This window comes from Mauremys reevesii, linkage group 2 (assembly GCF_016161935.1).
Source record: "Mauremys reevesii isolate NIE-2019 linkage group 2, ASM1616193v1, whole genome shotgun sequence".
Taxonomy (NCBI): Eukaryota; Metazoa; Chordata; order Testudines; family Geoemydidae; genus Mauremys; species Mauremys reevesii.
The window spans coordinates 74,795,223-74,813,494 of NC_052624.1; the positions used below are offsets into that span (position 1 = coordinate 74,795,223).

Below are 18,272 nucleotides of genomic sequence, written 5' to 3' on the forward strand. Positions count from 1 at the left end.
ATGCAAAGGTCTTGGGGATTCATAAAGGTCTTTCTCCTGCCTGATTTGGTAAATTGTTATATCATATTCCATACCTGTCTAGAGGCCAAAGGTGTCTTTCAGGAGACTTTAGAATAGCAGAGTCTCCCATTAACATCAATGGTAATCCCTCGCAGGGTTTTTAAATGTCATCATACAGATTTTAGTCCCTCTCAGAAATCCATCTGATCACTGTGAGGATCCAGGTGGCTTGGCAGGTATGATACTCTCATTTTACAATAAGGACTAGATATGAAGGAGAGAAGAATTACTTATGCCAGCATTTACGCAAACAGCTATAGAACAGCCAATGAAAGCATTCATATGCTTTCATATGGTTACAGGCACGTAGAAAAAAGTCACCTTCTTTCCTGAAGGGTAACAAAGTTTAGGAGAAAATACCCTGACTTCAGAGTTTTTGAGGGTAATAAGGTAACACAATTAGAACTCAAATTCCTACTAGTTTTGACGCTGTATCGAATAATGTCCTGGCAAAGTTGCAAGAGTCTCTGATGGGGCTCTCCAGTATCCCTCATTTCCAGATCGAGAAGTTTTTTCAGTTTTTCAGGAGGCTGCCATTCACAAACCTAATGATGGGGGAAATGCCAGCAATTAATACATGTTGGCTGAGGTGAAGACAAATGTTATGGTAATATAACCTCACTCACCAATAGATTCTGTAATGTAATGGTTTCCAAAGTAAGAAAATTGCACTTAAAAGTGCAGCACTACTCTCAACAGCAACTCTGTAAAAATGGCCTCATGGGATCCTATTTTTATTGTGTCTCAGGGACTCCCTGCTCAAACTTGTTCTGGTTAAAAGCAGAAAGATTATTTTTCTAACTGCTGGAGCTGCAAACTCAACCTGGAATCTGGAAGCCAAGGTGAGTTGCTTCTGCTTTGTATATCTTTATTAGGCGTAATAAACTTGTAGACCAAATTCTGCCTTCAGCAACCCCCATGAAATCCCAGTGTCTTCAAATGCTGTTGTGCCAGGGGCATGGAGCTGGCTCATGCAGCCCACAAATGGGCAAGGCCTACCTGTCCAGCACCTCTCTCAAATAGCCTCTGCACATAAGTGCACTATGGAACCCAGACAAGTCTGTAATGCTGCCCTCCTCCAGTGGTACCATAACCACCCTTCCTCAGGGTTGAATCCGTCTCTGACACAAATGCTCCTGCAGGCTCAGCAAACTCAAGGGTAAATTTGGCCCCAAGACAAAAAAAATGGCATTTCAAAGTAATGTAGGAAACATTTTCTTGCAAATGTATATTTTAATTTAATTTAATTATGCTATTAAAAGGTTTCATGATGCCACATTTTTAAATCCAGACAGCTATATTTTATTTCAAAACCTAACCACACACTAAAAGCAAGTTCAATGCCATTTATGTGCTATAAAACTCAGCTGTCTTGGAAAGCTAAAGTTTTTAATCACTCATATCTATTACAATATATTTTCAAACTGATTCCAAGGTTTTACCTTCTCTGTTACATCAGCAGCTTTCTGTATGACCTCTTCCATTATGATCTTACAGGCATCTTCTACAAATTTTTCTCCTGCTTTTGAATCTGTTATCGGGCCATTCAGAATGACACCATTCACCAAGACAGCATTCTTCGTCCTCTGGAATATTTCCTGTTTGTTACTATCAACTGTAAAAGAAATACAACTTGGTTAAAGTGATGCCTGAGCAGCTAAATCAGTGGTTCTCAACCAGAGATATATGTACCCCTGGGGGTACATCAACTCATTCAGATATTTGCCTAGGCTACATAAAAAGCTCTCCTGAAATCAGTACCAACTAAAATTTCCTAGACAATGATTTGTTTATGCTGCTTTGTATATTATGCAAGTACAATATTTATATTCTAACTGATTTATTTTATAATGATATGGTAAAAATGAGAAAGTAAGCAATTTTTCAGTATTTAGTGTGCTGTGACACTTTTGTATTTTGATGTCTGATTTTGTAAGTTTTTCAGTGAGATAAAACGTGGGGGTACACACGAGACAAGTCAGACTCTTGAAAGGAGTATAGTAGTCTGAAAAGGTTGAGAGCCACTGAGCTAAATCATAAGCTGGAAAAAAGCAATCTCTCACTACTGACAATGTATTAAACTCTGTACACATAGCCCAGTGTAATTAATGAAGTCCTTAGGGAAACAGTTGCCATGGATCTTTGCATGCATTAAGAATGCAAAATTAGACCCCAGAATAGGAAGGGAACAGCTTTAAAAATAGAAATGATCTAATTTCATTAATTTTTAGATTAGACAGACAGAAGGGACCATTATGATCATCTGATCTGACCTCCTGTATAACACAGGCCATTGAACTTACCCAAAATAATTCCTAGAGCAGATCTTTTAGAAACACATCCAACCTTCATTTTAAAATGGTCAGCGATATAGAAGCCACCACAAACTTTGGTAAATTGGTCCAATGATTAAGTCCTCTCACCATTGAAAATTTACACCTTATTTGAAGTCTGAATTTGACTAGCTTCAACTTCCAGCCATTGGATTTTTTCTGCCCATTGAAGAGCCTATTGATTGAAGAGCCATTAAATATTTGTTCCCCATATAGGTACTTATAAGTTAATCAAGTCAGCGCTTAACTCTTTCTTTGTGAAGCTAAATAGATGGAACTCGTTGAGTGTATCACTATAAGGCAGGTTTTCTAATCCTTTAATCATTCTCGTGGGTCTTCTCTGAACCCTCTCCAAATAATCAACATGTTTCTTGAATTGTGGGCACAGAATTGGTCATAGTATAGAGAGGAAGACATAGTCCCTGCCTGAAGAGCACAAAGCCTGAAATAAAAAAAGATGTGGAAGGTGACAAGCACCTGGCTTACTAGCTCCATATTAAGCACACTAGGTTTCTTTCTCCTCTGACCATTCCTCGACCATTCGGCCCTTTTTCTTTCCTCATGGAACAATTCCCAGCATCATTTCCAGCACCCTTATGCTCCTAACTCCCTCCCTCCCAACATCTAGCCTGATTGTTCTGACCACACCACCATTGTCCCTCTCCTTCAATTCTTCCACCAGCTCCCTGTTCTCCACTGCATCAAGTTCAAGCTTCTCGCAATTGCGGTCAAAGCCCCTCCCCAACTCTACTCCTCCCCTGATCTCATAATATCGCCCTACATCTGATCTGTTTTCCAATGATGCCGTATCTTGCTCGTCCACTTCTCCCACAACCATCTCAATGCTTTCTTCCCTACCATCCTATGCAATGGATGCACTTCCTGAGGTGATCCACAAAGCCCTTGTCATCATTCCCTCATATAGATTTTTCCTGAAGCCACACTGCTTTTATATCATTAGGAAACTAGCTGACTAAGGCATCTACTTACCTACTTCACTTATTTATCTCATGAGAAAAGACCAGGAGTCCAATTTTGGCTGAGATGAGCATAAAGTGGAGGGTGACACATTCAGGAGGAGATGTCAGAGAAATAGGCTGAGATGTGAGATTGAACAGACAAAGACAGGCCAGAAGTGGACAGGTAGTTCTGCGGCTATTCATGGGTGCAGAAGTGGTAGTTAAAGCCATGTGAGTGGATAAGGTTACCCATAGATAGGGAGCACAGAGTGAAGAGATGGTCTAGGACAGAGCCCTGTGGGAACTCCCATTGGAAAGTGACGGAGGGGAAGACTACCAACCAAAAGAGACACAAAGTACAACCAGAGATGTGGCAGGCGACCCGATACTTCAATAGGGCAAAAGAGGACAACATCTCAAGCAGGAGGGAGTGGTCAGCACTATCAGAATGCAGCAGGGAGGTCAAGAAAAATGAGAATGAAGTGGAGACCCTGAGATTTGAGTAGGAAGAAGTCATAAGAGACCTTGATGTGAACAGTTTTGGTGGCGTGGAGAGGACAGAAATCTGGTTTGAGGGGGACCCAAGATGAAGTTGGGGGAGAGGAACTCGGCGTAAAGATTGTAGACTGCACATTCTATGAGTTTGAAGGTGAAGGGGAAAAAGGGATGAGGTAGTCAGAGAGACAGGCAAAGTATAGCATCTTCACCTCTCAGTACCCAGCCCTCTTCCACATGTAGGAAGCATTGAGAAAAATTCTGCCAGGTTTTCTGAGTTCGCTATCCCTTCCACTATTGACTTTACCATGAGAAGGAATGGTAGGGCATGAAGTTGATTTATGCAATGATATCCCATTATTAATCTTGACAACATTCAATTTTTATTTTTTTTCATAATTTCAACAGATAATATTGATGTTTATTTTTAAACATTTTTCACAATTTTTATTAATTTCAATAGTCACAGTTTTGGGAAAATTAAGGGGTGTTTAATGACAGTAAACTAGAAGATTCAAAAAGTTAAAGCTTTGTCATCATTAAAACACAAATGGGCTGACATCACATGTCAAAATAAACAAAGTAAATATCCTTAAATCAAACTTCAGTAAGTTTGCAAGCAGCATTTTTCTTATTTTGCCTATCTACATTTTTATCAAATATATTTGTTCATCATTTTGTGTGTGTACAGTGAAATAAACGTTTACCGGCATTTACCAATTTAAAAAAAATCAATCATTCCAAGCCTGTCCATGATGCATTAGGCTAAATCATTATTCTATAGATCCCTTATGATTATTTTGTCTCCAATCATCCAGAACAAAAAGGCAAGAAAATCCAAGATCAAGTCCGTCAGTCTGGACTTGATTTTGATCTTGAATCTATATAAATCAGAAGTAATTCCGGTGACATAAATCGAGAAACACTAGCTTAAAATCAGAGATATTAATTCAGCCCATTTCCTGAGGTATTTTATCATTACATATTACTGAAGGAATCTCTAGAAAAGAAAGCTCTGGCTCCACAAAGGAGCTGCTCCTACACATTGCTCCATGATCCCATCAACAGTTTGGCTCCTTAAGGAGCACTGCTATCATTGGCTCTCTTGCTTATGCCTGTAAAATAAAAAAGTCCTCTCCAAAGTGACAATGAAACTACAGGCAAATGGCACAAAAGTGAATGCTGCAAGGGATCACATTAACTTATGTGCCAATATCCACTGGGTTACAAGAGGTGGCTGTTCACTGGTCCCATTCAGGCATGATCAAGAACTTTCTAGCCAGGATGCTGCATTATTGCCATAGAGGGGCTTGTCTAGGCTTCTGTGGAGTGGGGAAGCAAACTGTGGCAGCCCCACTCTCCCTCTTCACATTCTTTTTAACTCTCCTGTCAATTTTTAATTCTTTTTTGCTCCTATCTGCACTTCCCAGCAGAAGCAAACATGTGACCCTTTATGTTGGCCTAAATAAATGACTGCCTATTTCCAGCATGCTGCCTGACAGCATGAAGCACATTCACTTCGGATATCAGTCACAATTCACATTCCCACATGGAGGAAGCAAAAGAAATACAAAATATACCCTAGAAATACGGATGCAGTTTGTAGGTCCATAAAGAAATCCTTTCAATCCCATGACATTAACTTTCTGCAGGCACAAAGTAGCTACTCAATTTTCTTCTCATTATTAGGACAAATAAGATCAAATTCTGACCTGAAGTGGCCAGTCAGTCCTCCTATGAACTTGCCAACTTTAATGGAAGCTAGAATGTGCATCTATAAAAGTATTATTTTTACTTTTAATACTGTCTGAGGGAAGAATATGACTCTTAGGCCTGGTCTACACTAGGACTTTAATTCGAATTTATCAGCGTTAATTCGAACTAACCGCTCAACCGTCCACACCAGGAAGCCATTTAATTCGAACTAGAGGGCTCTTTAGTTCGAATTTGGTACTCCACCCCGGCAGGTGGAGTAGCGCTAAATTCGCACTTGCTAGCTCGAATTAGGCTTGGTGTGGATGCTAATCGAACTTAGCAGCTCCGGGAGCTATCCCACAGTTCACCACTCTGTTGACGCTCTGGACAGCATTCCGAGCTTGGATTCTCTGGCCAGCCACACAGGAAATGACCCGCGAAAATTTGAATTCATTTTCCTGTCTGGGCGGTTTGAATCTGACGTTCTGGTTGCACATCGGGGCGAGCTCCGCAGCACCTGCAACGATGCAGAGCTCTCCAGCAGAGGAGTCCGGGCAATCCCAGAATAGAAAGAGGTCCCCAGCATGGAGTGACCGGGAAGTCCAGGATCTGATCACTGTGTGGGGCGAGGAGTCTGTGCTCTCGGAGCTGCGCTCCAACAAGCGGAACGCGAAGACCTTCGAGAAGGTCTCTAAAGCCATGAAAGACAAAGGATACAGCCGGGATGCGATGCAGTGCCGCGTGAAAGTGAAGGACCTAAGACAAGGGTATCAAAAAGTCAGAGCGGCAAACGGACGCTCCGGAGCCCAGCCCCAGACATGCCGCTTCTACGAGGCACTGCATGCCATTCTAGGTGGGTCTGCCACCAGTGCCCCAGCAGTGACGGTGGACTCCGAGGACGGAATAGTGTACCGGGACAGTTCCCCCTCCCTGTTCGCCGATGGGGAAGATGATGAAGGGTCTGTTGAGGACGGCGCAGGCGACATCGAACCCACTCCCGCTTTCCTTGACAGCCAGGATCTCTTCATCACCCTCACAGAGATCCCCTACCAACCGTCCCCGCCCGTTAACCCGGACTCGGAATCAGGGGAAGGATCATGAGGTAAGTGCTACAAACAGGGAAACATTTATTTTTTTAAGAAACAGGGATATATATAAAAAATAGAAATACTATATAACAATTTTTAAATATGAAACTATACAAACAGCAGGTCTACACAAACAGCAATGGAGCAATAGTCCTCTGGGGATAGTTCAAAAAAGCTCTCAGAGAGCAGCTGGAAAAGCCTCAGCAAGAGGTTTCTTGGGAAAGGTGCTTTATTGGGTGCTCCGTTGAAGCACACTCTTCCGCGCCAGGCCATCCTCAGGTACAGGGGGACCATCGCCTCTACGAGCATGGCAGCGTATGGTCCTGGTCTGTGCAGGGCTTCTGTTAGCATCCGCTCTCTGTGTGCGCCTGACACGCCTCAGGGTGATGTCGTTGTGGAAGTGCTGCATCTAATTAGTGGAATTAGTGTACTGTTACTATTGTGCATGGTAGACTTTTACTTTGCATAAGAATGACCCTCGCTTAACAGAGTTTTACTTTGCATAAGAATGACCCTTGCTTAACAGAGTTTTACTTTGCATAAGAATGACCCTCGCTTAACAGCCACGTGTTGCAGGCCACAGAGGAAACACATACAGGGGTCTTTCCCGTTCACTGGCTGGAGGTGCCGCATAACGCTCATCTTTTCTGCTTTGCACATTGCCTCCAGCAGGAGAGCACAGCTAAGCAGTAACTGATAAGCACTCTGTACTGTAAGGCTTACCAGGACTTTGTGCAAGAGGGATGCAGCTGTCTCTCCTCGCTTGTGCGCTATCCAGTGCAATCGCGCCGCCAATGAGAGCGTATTCCGAAATCTCGGACTAGTTCCGAGATCTCCTGAGACTTGGTTCCCTGTTTGGTCTTCTTAACTGAAACTGACTAGACTGTGTTTACTGTTGGCAAACATGTATTTGTTCAAGGAAATCACCTACTTTTTCGCATCACACAGCTTCGGCTCCTTCCCGGACTGCCCCGCCATCCCCCTCACAGAGGCTGGCTCAGATTAGACACCGAAAGAAAAAGACAAGGGACGACATGTTCCAGGAACTGATGGCCAGCTCCAGAGCGGAGGCGGCAGAGCAGAGACAGTCGAGGGAGAGCCTGTGTCAGCAGCATCGCACACACATGGAACGGGAGGATAGGTGGCGGCAGGAAGACCAGCAGGCGACTCAAACGCTGCTTGGTCTAATGAGGGAGCAAACGGACACGCTCCGGCGCCTTGTAGATGTTCTGCAAGACCGCAGTCAGGAGGAGAGAGCCCCCCTGCAGTGCATCTGCAACCGCCCTCCAACGCCAAGAAGTCCTGTCCCCTCACCCAAAGTGACAAGACGGAGGCGGTAGGGGCCGTGAGAACTGTCCCTGCACCGCAGCACACCGATAATGTTCGAGACAACTGTCGCTGTAAATTTGTACAAGCTCTTTCCTTAAAGCATCAACCAGTCCCAACTCCAAGTTCAAACCCCCCACTGTGTACTACATTATTAAAAGCGGTTTTGTGTTACTGACTGTTTCCGTCACGTTTCTGGTGTCAGAAGACTTTCTGTTGTTCTGTAGGGGGGGGGTTGTAATTTCACTGCATAGCCCACAGTGCCATGCTACAGACTTGGCTGCAGGGTCAACTGCAGGGCACACACAGACTGCAGTCAGTAGGCACCAGGGACAGTCTGTGTGGTGTATGCTACACCGGGTCTTTCCTTGATGTGTATGCTTGTGCAGGGTCCTGGTGCCTGACATCCCAGAATGTAAAGGCAGGCTTCCCTTCACATGCACTTGGACCGTAGTCACGATCCTCCCCGGTGCCCTGAGCCCCAAAAAGAGCCCTCATCCAGGGGCAGATACTCACCCTTCCCCCACACCCCTCACCCCTTCCAACGCCCAAACCCACAGCCGTCATGTTAACCCCTATCCAAAGACGGCACCCTCGCCCCTTCCTGCAAACCCACCCATCAGTGCACACCTTAACAAGCACAGAGTGCTTCCATGTTTCAATGAAGAAAGAGAAATGCAAAGTCAAAGAAAGATTTATTATTAATTACTAAAACATGTCCTTAGTTTTAAAACGTCCTTCGAACTGGGGAAACTTGGTTTATGATCAGGCTCTCTTAAAATCAAGTGGACAGTCACAGGTTACCCTGCTCTGCGAGAAACTCGCTTTCAAAGCCTCCCTGATGCATATCGCTTCCCGCTGGGATATTCTCTCAGAACGGGTGTCTTGCTTATCTTAAACAGCATACAGGCTATTTGCCTCTAACTCCCAAGCTGCCAAAAGGTCTCGCCCTTGCTCTCACAAAGATTGTGGAGCATACAGCAAGCAGCAATAACTACGGGATATTCTTTTCGCTGATGTCCGAGCGAGTCAGTAAGGTCCGCCATCTCCCTTGAGACGTCCGAAGCACACTCCACCACCATTCTGCACTTGCTCAGCCGGTAGTTGAAGAGTTCCTTTTCACTGTCCAAGGCGCCTGTATAGGGCTTCATGAGCCAGGGCATTAGCGGGTAGGCCGGGTCCCCGAGGATCACTGTAGGCATCTGCACATCCCCAACCGTTATTTTGTGGTCCGGGAAGAAAGTGCCTGCCTGGAGGCGTCTAAACAGACCAGAGTTCCTGAACACACGCGTCATGAACCTTGCCCGCCCACCCGATGTTGATGTTGGTAAAACGTCCCCTATGGTCCACCACAGCTTGCAGCACCATTGAAAAGTAGCCCTTTCGGTTAATGTACTCGCTGGCCTGGTGGGCTGGTGCCAGGATAGGGATGTGAGTCCCATCTATAGCCCCACCGCAGTTTGGGAATCCCATCGCGGCGAAGCCATCTATGATGACCTGGACATTTCCGACAGTCACTACCTTTGAGAGCAGTTGCTCAACGATTGCGTGGGCTACTTGAATGACAGCAATCCCCACGGTAGATTTGCCCACGCCAAAGTGGTTCGCTACTGACCGGTAGCTGTCTGGCGTGGCAAGTTTCCAGAGGGCTATGGCCACTCGCTTCTGTACACTCAGGGCTGCTCGCATCCTTGTGTCCTGGCGCTTCAGGGCAGGGGACAGCAAGTCACACAGTTCAAGGAAAGTGCCCTTACGCATCCTGAAGTTTCGCAGCCACTCTGTGTCATCCCAGACCTGCAGCACTATGCGGTCCCACCAGTCTGTGCTTGTTTCCCGGGCCCAGAATCGCGTTCCACACCATGAACTTGACCCATTGCCACCATGATCTCCACTGCCCGGCGTACCCTGCTTTCTGAGAGGTCTGCGCCACTCTCCTCACCGTGCTGCCGGAGCCTCCTCGCCCGGTTTCTCAGCATCTGACTGTGGAAGAGGTGGACGATAACGTGCGAGGAGTTGACAACGGCCATAAGTGCAGCGATGATCGCAGTGGGCTCCATGCTCGCAGTGCTGTGGCGTCCGCGCTGTAACCGACCAGACAAGGGCGCGAACAGATTTCCCGCCGGCGCTTTCAAGGAAGACAGGGAGGGCGGGATTGACGGTTCAATGACGACACATTTTTCCCCCCAGCATGCATTGGGGAAATCCCTAATTCCAATGGGCAGCGGGGAGTGCGGGAACTGTAGGATAGCTTCCCACAGTGCACCGCTTCCAAAGTCGAAGCTGGCCCCGTGAATGTGGACTCAGAAGTTCGAATTTGTGTATTTAGTATGGATACACAAATTCGACTTATTAAGGTCGAATCCACAAATTCAACTTAAGTAGATTTGAAATAGTCCTGTAGTGTAGACAAGCCCTATATTGGTAAATTTAGGTTGATAAAATGCCCTCTTGTACCAAACTTGATTAAAAAGATACATGTTCTCTTGTAGATCCAACATAGAACCTCACTAACAGGCAAGTAATATTCCATCCCTTCTTCAACTGAAAGCCACATAGGTCAATTCCCATCTTGCCTTAGAGCACACCTCAGCAGGAGCATTGTACACAATGTCCAGCTTTAAAAAGTCTGAGTTTTTTCCTCTATGAAAACAAAGTTGATAGATTTCAAAAGATTTGCAGGATCTGGGTTTAGTGAGGAATGGGAAGACACCTACCTGCTCTTTGGGCACACTGAACAGGGAATTAGGGACTATTTTTGGATTTAGATTCAGTTCTCCCTTTGATGTAAGTCTGACCCCCTTAAATGTTAACAGAATTTACACACACAGAGGAAAATACTGTCCCTCTCTCTTCCAGAGATGCTATGAGCGTTACATGCAGCACCATTCATTTAGATCTACAGAGCAGGGGCTGGGGCTAGGATTTGAGAAGGCCACAAAAGGGAGGCATACCACCTGTATAGCTCAGATGCCAGCTGTTGCAAAGTTTCCCCCAGATTGCTCTTTTGGGAGAACAGGATTTTCTCCAAGCAGAAAAAATGAAGTGAGGGAGGAGAGACAGTTCCTATTCTGTTCCCAGAACCTGCAGAGGTCAGCAGGGCTGATGAACAGTGGGGAAGGGGCGAGGGGGCAATTGTACTGAGGCCTCTCAGAACAATCTGTAACTGGGGTAAAAAGGGAGGAGTTGGGGCCCCAGAAAACGTGATGTACCGTGGCCCAAAATTTCTCTCGACAGGCCTGGATGACAGAGGCTGTGCCAAAGCCATAAGGCTACCCTTGTGCCACTGAATCAGGACCACCTCAGATCTCCTAGCCCAAATGGAGACATGCTGCCAGGACTTCCTCATCTTCTATTGCCCTTAGAACAACCCCTCATGGGGCTCTGCAGAAAAGTTAGTGCAGCCTTGTTCTGCACTAACTTTCCCATGGGTTTGGTTGTAAGGTAACAGTAGGTGTTCTCCCAGCCTTGCCTTTCTGCACTGACAGGTTACTGGTCCCCAGACAGATGTTTGCAGATCCTGGGGCAGAGGATAATGCTGTGGAGACAGCTGATTCCTTCCTGCTTCTTCCTCCACCCTCACAGAAAGGATTAGACTTATGTGCAGATTGCAAGGGACATCAGCCCTTATTCAGGTAAATTCCCATTCATTTAAATGTGAGTTTACTTGTTTAAGCACTAAGGAGGTTAGGACTTGGCCCTCAGTACATTCTTAAATTAGTCTGGAGAACAACATGCTCTCCATTCACTCAATCAATTTCTCAATAGCTTTTGGCTATAGACTTCCACTTTGGCCTCTGAGCCAAATTCTAGTTTGGAATATACCATATGGATGTGGCTTCAATGGAAATTAATAGGAACCACAAATGTTTGCACCCAAAAGCAGAATTTGGCCCTAAATATGCACATTTTCTGTGTTGGCTGGGTTTGAGTTTTGCAGACCAAAATGTGGACTTAAAGTATTGTGACTCTTACAAATATTGAAAGACTTGCTGTAAAAATGATGTTTTACTTTAAGCCCCAGCCGCTACTCTTACATGAGAAACTAAGATTTCAATTTTTAAGATTTTTATAGTAAATTGTATCCCTCGTGGTTACAGAGCAAAGCGTGAAAACGTGACCAGAATGTACCCTAGAAGTTCAAAAGTCCAGGAAAACCCCAAAACTTTTTTTTTTTTTTTAAATCTCACAATTTTTAAGCAAAACTCATGACTAGGGCCCTACCAAATTCACGGCTATGAAAAATGCATCACGGACTGTGAAATCTAGTCTTTTGTGTGCTTTTACCCTCTACTATACAGATTTCACGGGAGAGAACAGCGTTTCTCAATTTGGAAGTCCTGACTCAAAAGGGGTCATTGGGGGTCACAAGTTTATTGTAGGGGGGTTGCAGTACTGGTACCCTTACTTCTGTGATTACTTCAGAGCTGGGTGGCTGGAGAGCGGCCGCTGTTTGCCGGGTGACCACTTCTGAAGGCAGCGTCCCACCACCAGCAGTGCAGAAGGAAGGGTGGCAATACCATACCATGCCACGCCACCCTTCCTTCTGTCCTGCTGCTGGTGGTGGCTCTGTCTTCAGAGCTGGGCTCTCTGGCAGCAGCTGCTGCTCTCCAGCTGCCCAGTTCTGAAGGCAGCGCTACCGCCAATGGTGCAAAAGTAAGGGTAGCAGTGCTGCAACCCCTCCTACAATAACCGTGCGACTCCCACCCCAAAATCCTTTTTTTGGGGGGGGTCAGGACCCTTACAATTACACCACCATGAAATTTCATCTTTAAATAGCTGAAATCATGACATTTACTATTTTTAAAATCCTCTGACTGTGAAATTGACCAAAATGGACTGTGAATTTAGTAGGACCTTACTTATGACTTTTGGGGGCCCAACTCATGGGGTTTTTTTTAAATGTTCTGGATTGGCAATGCTGGACTTGGAACAACCTTTAGTTTTCACTTTAAAATGACATGGTAGCTGGTTTAAATTGTGTGCTCTTAATACCCGTTTTTCCAAGCCTCAAAGCCAACAATGTCATTTTAAACTGTATGAAGACCTAAAGCTTTTAACTGTACTTTTCCTTTTAGAGACTATTCCAAATATCATGGTCAAAATAGCATTACTTTATTGTGTATTTCTAGTGGGCTTTCAAAGCCCCTTCTAAACAACCGAGTTTTAAACACACACACACACACACACACACTGGGTCTAAGAAAGCCCTTTGTGTTTCACATGAAGCCCACATGCTAAAACAGCATCTTCCCCCATATGTGTCTTATGTAATAATAAGCGCATGATCTACAGATGGTGTGATAGTGACAAACTTCTTTGTTTTGCATTTTAAAAGCTGGAAGCAGCATTCTAAGCTGAGTCAGAGAGAAGGCACACAAAGTACACCAGCAGCAAGTGCAATTTCAGGTAAATGGCTCAAGGCTAGAAGCAATGCCAAAACATTAGCAAATAGAAGTGCTCTAAATCTGAGATTAAGGATTACTGACTGCTCAAGATGGCCTGTGACAAACAGAGGGCCTGATCCGGCTCCCATTCAAGGCAACTGGGGATTTAGCCATTGGCTTCTGCGGGAGCAGGATAAAGCACATGATTCTGACATTTCATTCTGAAAGTACAATGTTCTACCTCAAAAGCTTAATACTTTCAAACCAACATTCAATTTTTATTATCAATATTATTTTCCTCAAAAGAAAGAAGAAAATGTGAGCACCTAAAGTTGAAACAATACACACAAAACCAAAATACTCTTTAATGTTACCATCTTTTTCACTACGCAAGCCTTAACAGTTAAATATGCGATTCTGTGTTTCCATAAAATAGAAAAACCTTTGCTGCTATATTCTCACTCTGCAAAACGAAACTGGAGCCTTGTGCTTGACAAATTCTAACAGCATTTATTTGAGTAGAATAAAATGTCATGGGGAGATTTACTACTTACAGGAGACACAGAACTAGAGGGGGGATGGGTGAGAGGTTGCACTGTGAGGCACACAGCTTGTATCTAAATATAAAGCACTAAATCCTGCTCAGATTGCTCATAAAATAGTCTCATGACTAAGTGAGTAAGGAGAGCGGGATTTGACCCAAAAGAGTAAATCACAAATTGTAACATTCATTGCGCTAACTTCCTCTGCATTCATCCTAAATAGATTTTAATTTTAAATCTTGGATTCAACCTTTCAAAATTGTAAAAATTATTTCTTGTATTAAATTCTAATTGCTAGTACTCCCTCCAAAAGTATTCTGCATCTTTTCTATGAAGCAAATTAAAAACAAATGGACAAATTCAATGCTTGAACACGCCCTCCAGTGTACACTGGTTTGTTGTTATTGTCATGCTGCACATTATAATATTAGAACTTAACCTGTGCTGTGCTATATGATCATTGTTATGTATGCCAGGGAATTCACTCGTGATATAGATTTTTTTTTTAATAATTTCTTTGTAAATGTCCATGATTAAAGTAAAGCTTGTCCAGTGATAAGGCAAAATATATTGTTTTGTGGTAAACCCATTTCTCAGGCCTGCTACGAAGGAACAGCTAAAGATGACAGATGAAAAGTTTGTCAGAATTCCTCATACAGTGCTTGAAGTTGCACTTGGGTGATCCACCCAGGGCACCAAAGCAGCTGTATGACACCACTCCGGCCCCATAACATTGCAAAGGAAATCCTCAAATGTTGTAGAGTTGGCATAGTGGCTCCTACACCACATCTCCTCCCTGCTGCTGGTGAAGGGGACATGGCCTGAGGAAAGAGGGCATGGACAGTCTGCACACAACAGCCCCAGGTTTGTAATAGTGCAAAGGTGAACCTTATGGTGCAGAGCCTGAGGTGCTGTAGACCTCTTTTACCACACACAAATCCCAGAGTTGGCAAGAATCCAACTTGCCCTGGATGTAGGCTAGTGCAGCCTCTGGGCTATGCTAACTTATGCCAGGCTGCAACGGTCCCTGTTCCAGTAGATGGGAATCGCTGAAGTTCGACTATGCTTTGAACAAGCCTTTTTACCCTCCCACATACCTGATTTGCCCCACATGACAGGAAGGGTTAGGAGGAGATGGCGTGGACATGGCTATGCCAGACATATGCCACTCAAAAATTCCTCTCTGCTGGGTAATCTGTGGTCAGGCAGCTAAGGCAGCAATGTACGTGCAGACTGACACGAAGCAGCCTCACCAGGAGCCACGTCCTGCCCCTAGTTGTTTCCAGAATCCTGAACAGATGCAGTCTGAGTGCGAGTGCTTATAAAACATTATGCCTCTGCCCAATCACCCTGCCCACTGAGTGCTTATTAAGCATGACAGTATCAAGCAGGACATCTTAAAAATGAAATAAAAACCACCAACCAAAAATAACCAAAAACAAAGTAGCAGGATTCTACACTACAGCTCAGAAGTGGGTGTTAATATTTAAGAATGACATTTTGATGTTCCAGCCAAGTAATTGAAAGAGTGATTCATGCTGTAATATTTCAAATTAGGAAAAGAGGCTGAAGAAAACTGGAATTCATCTTAAATAGAAACTGAGAAATGGCAGGTGCTGAGTATGAAATAGAAATCCTAACTCCCTGACCCCAATGAGATGCAGCCTGCTTATATGTTCTCATGTTTAATATCTGCAAATGATGTAGTGAGTATAACAGACATAAAATGGTTCTTATGTAAATTAAAAATGGTCACATTAATAATGAATATTTTACTGCATATGATATTTTCAGGTCCATAACATGTTCAAATAGCTAAAATTTGATTGGTTGTTCCAATCCATTGGTCCCAAAACAACTATAAAAATGCCCTCTGACTCCTCTGCTATTCACTGGAACATCAAGGGAAAAACTGGACATAGGTCCTTTTAAATGGAGGTCTTCCCACATAATTTTAAAAGCAATGCATGACAACCTTTAATGTTATGCAAGTGTTGTATTTTTTTTGATCATTTAAAAACATATTTAAACACCAATCTTTGCAAATTCAGCTGAGGAACCAGTCATTTCCTAAAACAGCACACATTAACCAACACAAGTTAAAATGTAGAAGTATATAATTATCAGGAAACTTCAAATTTCTTCTCTGTGTGGTTATTTTTTATGAATTCAGTTGCAGCCAAAATAAGTCTGTTTCCTGACTTTTTTTTTTTAAATTCATTCATAGTGTACATTTGATAAAATTTCTGCTTCAACAAAGTACATCTTAAGAGTGGTTGTAGTAAGATGAGGCCCTGAAACATAAACCCTTGGTATCAGAGGCCCGGTATGAGGCCTAAGGCCTGAACTAAAGTAATGGTCAAGACTTTGCCAACAAAGCAAAATTAAGCTGTGAGCCAGAGGCAGGCCCTGCTCACAGAAGTTGGCAAGGAAAGTTGGAAAGGAAGTTGGCATAAACATATACCTATATAGTGTATTGGATACCAGAAGTATATAAACAGTACCAGGACACTCTGATACTGGAACATTCCACACAGATAACAAGGAACAAGCTGATCCATCCCAATGACAGGGCCAAAAGGGTAATATGATGGAAAAATAACCCCAACTATACATACAATATGATGGGGGCTAATTTAGCTACGAGTCAGGAAAAAGATCTTGGAGTCATCGTGGATAGTTCTCTGAAGATGTCCATGCAGTGTGCAGAGGCGGTCAAAAAAGCAAACAGAATGTTAGGAATCATTAAAAAGGGGATAGAGAATAAGACTGAGAATATAGTATTGCCCTTATATAAATCCATGGTATGCCCACATCTCGAATACTGTGTACAGATGTGGTCTCCTCACCTCAAAAAAGATATTCTAGCACTAGAAAAGGTTCAGAAAAGGGCAACTAAAATGATTAGGGGTTTGGAGAGGGTCCCATACGAGGAAAGATTAAAGAGGCTAGGACTCTTCAGCTTGGAAAAGAGAAGACTAAGGGGGGATATGATAGAGGTATATAAAATCATGAGTGACGTTGAGAAAGTGGATAAGGAAAAGTTATTTACTTATTCCCATAATACAAGAACTAGGGGTCACCAAATGAAATTAATACGCAGCAGGTTTAAAACAAATAAAAGGAAGTTCTTCACACAGCGCAGAGTCAACTTGTGGAACTCCTTACCTGAGGAGGTTGTGAAGGCTAGGACTATAACAATGTTTAAAAGGGAACTGGATAAATTCATGGTGGCTAAGTCCATAAATGGCTATTAGCCAGGATGGGTAAGAATGGTGTCCCTAGCCTCTGTTCGTCAGAGGATGGAGATGGATGGCAGGAGAGAGATCACTTGATCATTGCCCGTTAGGTTCACTCCCTCAGGGGCACCTGGCATTGGCCACTGTCGGTAGACAGATACTGGGCTAGATGGACCTTTGGTCTGACCCGGTAGGGCCGTTCTTATGTTCTTATGGATAGAGTTGTTTTGTTCGAACCAACATGTACAAGGTGAGAGGCGGCACCTTACTATGTAGAGGGGTTGCACCTCAATACGTCAGGAGTGATGTGTAACTTGTTTGTACCTCTGTATAAGAATGAACCTCTGAGTGGATGTCTTTATCCAGCCTAGGGGGCAGTGGAAAGTCCCACCACTGACTGAGCTGAGTCCATTGCCAGGGGGCACATAATCATAGTATATCCCGTAAAGTCTAGAGGGAACTATTACTGTGCTTCGTTTGACAATAAACCTGGCCGACGTGCCTTACTAGAGTCTGTGGTCATCGGGGGTTCTCTCGGGGTCTGCTATCTCAGCAATCTGTGCAGAGCTGGGACAGCACACAGAGGGAGCACGCACATGCAGCCGATTGATATCAACATTGAACAGAGCAGAGCACCACACCAGGAGCGTCTGACGACAGTGGTGATCTTAGTTCTTACACTAACTACGTTACCTTCACAAAACTCCTCTAGGAAAGGTAAGTATATCAGCTCTACCACAGACGTCCTGGATGACCTTGGGCAAATGACTTAATCTCGCCACGTCAATACCCCACGTGTAAAATGGTGATAATATATATCTTTTTTTAGCTTTACGTATAATATCTACATGGATTGTAAACTCTTACTGTGTATATGTAGAGTGCGTAATCCACAATTAGGGCCCAAATCTCAGTTGTGGCCACTGTATACAAATAATCATAATGGAGCTGCCTTTCTGTGCCTCTCTCCCCATTTCCAAAAATAGGAACAATGTCACACAAGCAGGTCAGTAGCAGAGCCAGGATTAGAATTCACAACTTCAGTCTTCCAACCGCATTACACCAGTAACACTGCTGGTCTGACAAGCAGGGCACAGTCATGGGTTGGGACCCCAGTTGGACTCCATAGATCTTACCCTGTATAGGGCCAG

The 18,272-nt window shown here is 43.9% G+C and overlaps 1 protein-coding gene across 5 annotated transcripts in view; it reads right to left on the minus strand.

The window, feature by feature from the left end:
* GADL1 (glutamate decarboxylase like 1) overlaps nucleotides 1-18,272 on the minus strand; it is a 121,453-nt gene that overhangs the window by 93,180 nt on the left and 10,001 nt on the right. For 4 of the 5 annotated variants that reach the window (XM_039526411.1, XM_039526410.1, XM_039526409.1 and 1 more), the window contains exons 2-3: nucleotides 1,503-1,675; nucleotides 479-605 (exon numbers count right to left, since the gene is read on the minus strand). In XM_039526411.1, coding sequence (XP_039382345.1) covers nucleotides 479-605; nucleotides 1,503-1,675 — 300 coding nt within the window. Of the gene's footprint in view, nucleotides 1-74; nucleotides 200-478; nucleotides 606-1,502; nucleotides 1,676-18,272 lie in introns of those variants that run through there. The other variant, XM_039526413.1, reaches the window with a different exon arrangement.